The sequence below is a fragment of the Ixodes scapularis genome, unplaced genomic scaffold (assembly GCF_016920785.2).
Source record: "Ixodes scapularis isolate PalLabHiFi unplaced genomic scaffold, ASM1692078v2 ptg001946l_1___fragment_3__unscaffolded, whole genome shotgun sequence".
In the NCBI taxonomy this organism is placed as follows: Eukaryota; Metazoa; Arthropoda; class Arachnida; order Ixodida; family Ixodidae; genus Ixodes; species Ixodes scapularis.
This window is the reverse complement of record NW_024610214.1, coordinates 425,329-430,878: the sequence shown is the minus strand read 5'-3', so window position 1 is coordinate 430,878 and position 5,550 is coordinate 425,329. Positions and strand designations below refer to the sequence as shown.

The following is a 5,550-nucleotide window of genomic DNA, read 5'->3' as shown; positions in this document are numbered from 1 at the left end:
TGCATATTATTTATGCACCAAAGCTAATTTTTTTCTTTTCTTTTTCCAGCAAACAGGCCCTTTATTTTTATATCTGAGCGTTTTTTTTTTGTTTTTTTTTTTCAAGTGAGGTAATTTACGTTTTTTAACTTAATAATCATGAAAATAAACCACACATGTTGAACCGAAGGAAGCGTTTCACTGAAATGCCTAAACATAGCAACAGCCTTTCCATTATCCTTGAAAATGTTTAGGACAACACAGATATCTATTTCGCTTTGTGTACCAAAAGTTTCAAACGAAAGACAAAAAGAAATATATATATAGACATTTACACACCTGAATCAGGGCACTCTCCAGGTCCCAAATCTCCGGGAACTTGATGCGGAAAGCATCCCTAATGTCAGTTTCGGTTGCGCCGGGCGGCAAGCTCAAAGGCCGACAAAACTTTTCGTAGCAGCCTACACAACGTAACATGTTATCGTTGTCTAAAAGAAGAGCCAGGTGACTTGGCACGAAAATAAAACCAAATAAATACAAAATATAAGTAGCCGCAGGTGACTCATGTATCCCGATTCCCGGCTCGAAGCAGGCTCAACCGCACGGTTCAGAACTCGGGCGCGAATGGCGCGAATCTGCGAAAGTCGTGGGTTCACTGAGAACGAGCGTAACATTACTACAGTAAGATTTCCAAATATGCCTTGCTTTATTGAGCTATTTTGTTTTTCTTTGGAATTCAAATTCAACGCAACAAACTTTTTTCTTCGTGAAAATAAAAAGAAAATGGGCAGCACGTTTGCAGCTGTCAGTGTCAGGTTTCGGATTGGTTAATTTGCTTAAAACCAAATGGAAAGATGCAAGCAAACTGAACAAGAATGACGATAATAACCTCTGGAGAAGAGATTACGTTGGTGGTGGGGCCTCAGATATTTACTTCAGAAGCCATCTGTCTCGCTTGAAGGTACGTGGCGCTACGAAAAATAATGCATATCTTCTCGACTCAATACACTACTCAAAATGTATTCTCGCTGCTGAGCCGCCTATCTGCCATGAATAAAGTGAAACCGAAACCAGAGTAGAAGCGCGGGACATTTGCGCGAGTCCTTCGGCGTAGTCGTGGGGAGTCACTCTGCGCGGTTACGCACTTTATGTATTTATAAGTAAATACAAGTTTGGCGTTTCGGTAATAATAAAAAAATATTTTTTTTTTTAAAAATTAAGTAACTTTTATTAATAACTTATGCCTTAGATACCATTAAAAATGATTCATGCTATAAAGCACGTGATCACCGAAGGACAGGAGAGACTGGACAATTGAGCACGCCTATTCTTGCCAAGCGCTTTTCGCGCAGATAAGGTAGTCTGAAAACGAAACATTCCCCGCGGCGTTCCTCGGCAAACCTTCGGATTTTTGCCTCTGTGCGAAGAAGACTTATCCGTTCATGTATGTGACTCCATGCTAAAGCAGTGTGTGTATTCCCAGCTGGTTGGAAGCTTGACGACTTTGCCACAAGACAAGCTCGAGCATCACCGCGCAAGTCAGCTGGTTTCGCCGTGGAATGACAACTTTGATTGTGTCATGGTCAACAGGCTGACTGTGCAATATGCCTCGAGATCTTATACGCTGCCCAAAGTGTCCTTTCTTGGCAGCGTCCATCAAACGCGTTGTCCATCATATGAGTGTGCATAGCTGCGAAACAGACTTTAGAGTCGTTTGTGGGATCGGCGGCTGTGCCGCATCATTTCGACGTTATGGATCGTATAAACAACATTGTTATCGAAAACACAAGGATGCCATGGCATCAACTTCCACTGAAGCCAGATTTCAAGAAGCTGCCAGTGATGAAACCGCAACAGAAACCGAATGCGAGAGTGCACACCCACCCGGTCCGTCGTCACAAGAACAACCCTATGCAGCAGAGCCAAGAGAAGACAGAAGAAGTGCTCTCCGAAAACAGTTGGCGTTGTTTCACCTCAAGATTACAGAGCAGTTAAAGCTAGCCCATAGCACTGCTGATGAAATCCTGCGAGTGATGAGAAACGTTGTTTCCGAAGTTCTTGAAAGTGTCGCAGACCAAACCCGAGAGGTTCTCGAGAGGGAGAACGTCACCGTGTCAGTGAGGGAGAAATTGGCTTCTCTTCAAAATTCTGAAGGCATTGTCGAGGACATCTTCTCGGGGATCCAGACCACCTACCTCAGAAAGAAGTATGTGATGGAGAACCTGCCTTACACAAATCCTTTGGTGATGCCTCTTCATACAGACAATCAAGAATTGCAACACACTATGTGCTACATACCAGTTTCACAACTGCTTAGCAACCTGCTGTCATGCCCCGACATCCTGGAAAGTGTAATGCAGCCCATAGAACAGTCTGAAGTGCTTCAGGACATCACTGATGGAGACTTCATCAGCCAACGCCTGCAGCAGATCGACAGTGGGACACCCACAATCTTCCTCCTCCTGTACTCGGATGAGCTTGAGCTGAGCAATCCACTGGGTGCAGCAGCTGGGTCGCATAAGATTCTGGTTGTCTACTTCTCGATCATCAACATTCACCCAAGGCACCGATCGAAATTGAATGCCGTGCATCTTCTGTTGCTTGTCAAGTACCAAGACGTTAAGAAGTATGGCTTGGATCGAGTTCTTGCTCCGCTCATCCAAGACTTAAACTATGCTCATGAGTATGGTGTGCATGCACAAGGGAAGCATTTTAATGTGGTGACAGTTGCTTTCACCGGAGACAACCTCTCCATGCACAAAATGGCAGGCCTCCAATGCAGCTTCAGCAGTGGTCGCATATGTCGTTTTTGCCTTGCTCGGTGCGGACATCTGCATAAGTTGCTCTCTGAGGCCAACTGTATCATGAGAACTTACGCAGGACACGAGAGCCACCTGAAAGCATTTGCTCTCAATCCAACACAAAACGGACCGCTGTACGGCATATCTGCCATTCCAGCACTTCAAAGCCTAGCAGAGTTTGACATCACAACACAACTCCCTCCAGATGCCATGCATGACATTTTGGAGGGGAGAATGGGGCTTGTCATGCAGCATGTCCTGCGTGGTCTGATTCAAGATGGCCTGCTTCAGAAATCTGATATCAACAAGGTAGCAAGCTTCAACTATGGCTTCCATGACAGGAAGGCCACCCCTGTTGCACTAAAGGACAAGTTTCTGCAAGGAAAAGCCAACCTGAGAGGTACGGCAGCTCAGAAGTGGTGTTTATTCAGGCTCCTTCCACAGATCTTCGGAGATTCTGTGCCCGTCAACAACCCACACTGGGAAGTTTACCTGGCCTACAGACATTGCATTGATATCATCCTGGCAGAGAATATTCCACGAGACTGCATTGCTTACCTGGAGGTGAAAATCCAAGAATTCCTGGAGACCTTCACGTCCCTTTACCCATCCGTAACAGTCACCGCAAAGCTGCACTATCTGCTGCATTACCCGGGCTTCATACAGAGGTTTGGCCCGCCCCGTCGCTACTGGGGAATGCGCTTCGAGGCGAAGCATGCCCACTTCAAGGCCGTTGCCTCAAATGTTCGGAACTTCCGTAACATCTGCCGAACACTGGGCACACGGCATCAGCTGTTGCAAGCTTACGAGCTGTCTGGAAAGCTTTTTGAAAGCTCCATTGAAACAACAGGGTCTGCTGTGGTCAAGGTGACGAGCCTCTCAGAAGAAGAGCAAGTTGCTGTCTCCGCCATCACATCAGAAATCACCCTTTGCTCTGTGAAGACTGCTAGCACCAACAGCTGCACATACCGTCTGAGAGATGTGTTCGTCTCCGAAGTGCAGAATGACACCCCAAAGTTTTTGCAGGTGGAGAGGCTGCTGGTGATGACTGGTGTATTGATTCTTCTTTGCAGACGCCTGGAAACGGTGCGTTTCTGCAGTCACAGGTGCTCCTACATTGTTGAGAAATGTGTCGATGTTGTAGCAATGACGCCGGACAACCATTTTGACTTTAGGCCTCTTGACCTGTACAATGCAGGAACTTTCTATGAGATTGTTCCTCACTTTGCAGTTTTGCAAGTTTGAGGACATCCTGCTGTGAGAAACAACATTCTACAGGGTAAATCAAATAGATTGTCGGCTCTTTGAAGGAACCACGTGAATTAATATCTTTATGTTGCGAGGTAAGATTTTCTGCAGTGGTGGTGAAAGATAGTGCATTTTGTGTGTCAACATTTTAAGGAATAAACTTACCCGAGTAAAAAATACAAAAAGAGGAGTGTGAATTCGCTACCTACGGCGTCCGTCTGCTAACGAAAGGCATCCGATTGGCACAAGTCTACAGACTGCACATAAAATTAGAACAATCTAATATTCTATCTAGGCTATTTTCCAGCAACTCATTGGATAGCCAGGAGCTTAAACAAATGAGCACTGGAATTTGTTAAAATACATTGTAGTTATGCCACAAATATTTTTACTAGCCAATGGATGTTGTTAACGACCCAAAGAACAATCTGAGCTTTAGCAACCATGCATGTCTTTTAAATCGTGTCATGGCCATATCATGGGTAGTAAGATTTTCTGTGAGGTGGCAAGCGTTATGAACTCTGGCTTTTTTAAGCTCCCCTTTCTGCATCTCGGAAGCACGTCACAACAGTGTTTCCCTTGTGCACTATCACGTTTGCAAGTGTACAAGGCACAAAAATAATAATGGGCTTTTTTTTGTATATGGCAAATATAACTCGCTGTATCATAGTAATTCCCATGGCTATCGAGAGAGAGCTGTGTTGATTGAGAAGGCACAAAAATAATAAATGCACAAACTGTTGGATACAATATTCCCAATAGATAATGTCACACCACTGAATAAGTGACCGAACTGCGAAGTACAGCAACAGGAACCAGGGTGGGCTTAAACCCAGGACTCCATTTGTCCAGAGGACAGGCAAGCAGATGTTTGCTAAGGGAATATACGTGTGTATATTCCCTGACATTATTTTTTTTTGTTTGTTTGATTTTCATTTAACAAACTTTATCAACCAGGAATCATGTATGTGTCGCTGCTGCAGGAGGCAGACATGGTTTATTTTACGTATATTTTAGGCCTGTTCAGCCCCTATCGAATAGAACAGCCGCTTATGTGCAATCAAAAAGGTGCCAAACGACAGTCACGTTAGCCACGGCGAATTGAAGCTGCGTTCCAATATTATTCTCAGGCCAATTGTTAAATACCGAGCGAGACGAACACATCGTAGGCTTAAGCGCCATCGCCTCAGACCGTGAGCCTTCCGACGTCTCAACGTTTTCATGAGGGTAACAGCTGACGTGTCCTTCAAGGAGAAGAAAATGAAATTGGAACTTGTGGTAGTCAAAGGGTTTGGTGTGAGCCTGCTAGGGTGCAACTGGTTCCAGTCCTTGAGCATCTCCTTGGAGGAAGTCCTTCATGTCGACACATTGCCCCCTCAGGCGGAAGCGGCTGCAATTCGCAACGTGATTGACGAGTTTCCGAAGCTTTTTCGGCCAGGACTTTGAAGAAGCAGGGGACCCCCTGTTCATGTGGATGTCGACCCTGCCACGACTCCCAAATTTTTCAAGGCTCATCAGATTC

General features: G+C 45.2%; 1 protein-coding gene across 1 annotated transcript; it reads left to right on the top strand.

Annotated features, from left to right (window-relative positions):
- The first annotated feature begins 1,770 nt into the window (after positions 1–1,770).
- On the top strand, positions 1,771–4,041 carry LOC120847203. Its single transcript, XM_040219049.1, has 3 exons — positions 1,771–1,936; positions 2,035–3,866; positions 4,012–4,041. The coding sequence occupies exons 1-3, from the start codon at positions 1,771–1,773 to the stop codon at positions 4,039–4,041; spliced, it is 2,028 nt and encodes a 675-aa protein (XP_040074983.1).
- Positions 4,042–5,550: the final 1,509 nt, after the last annotated feature.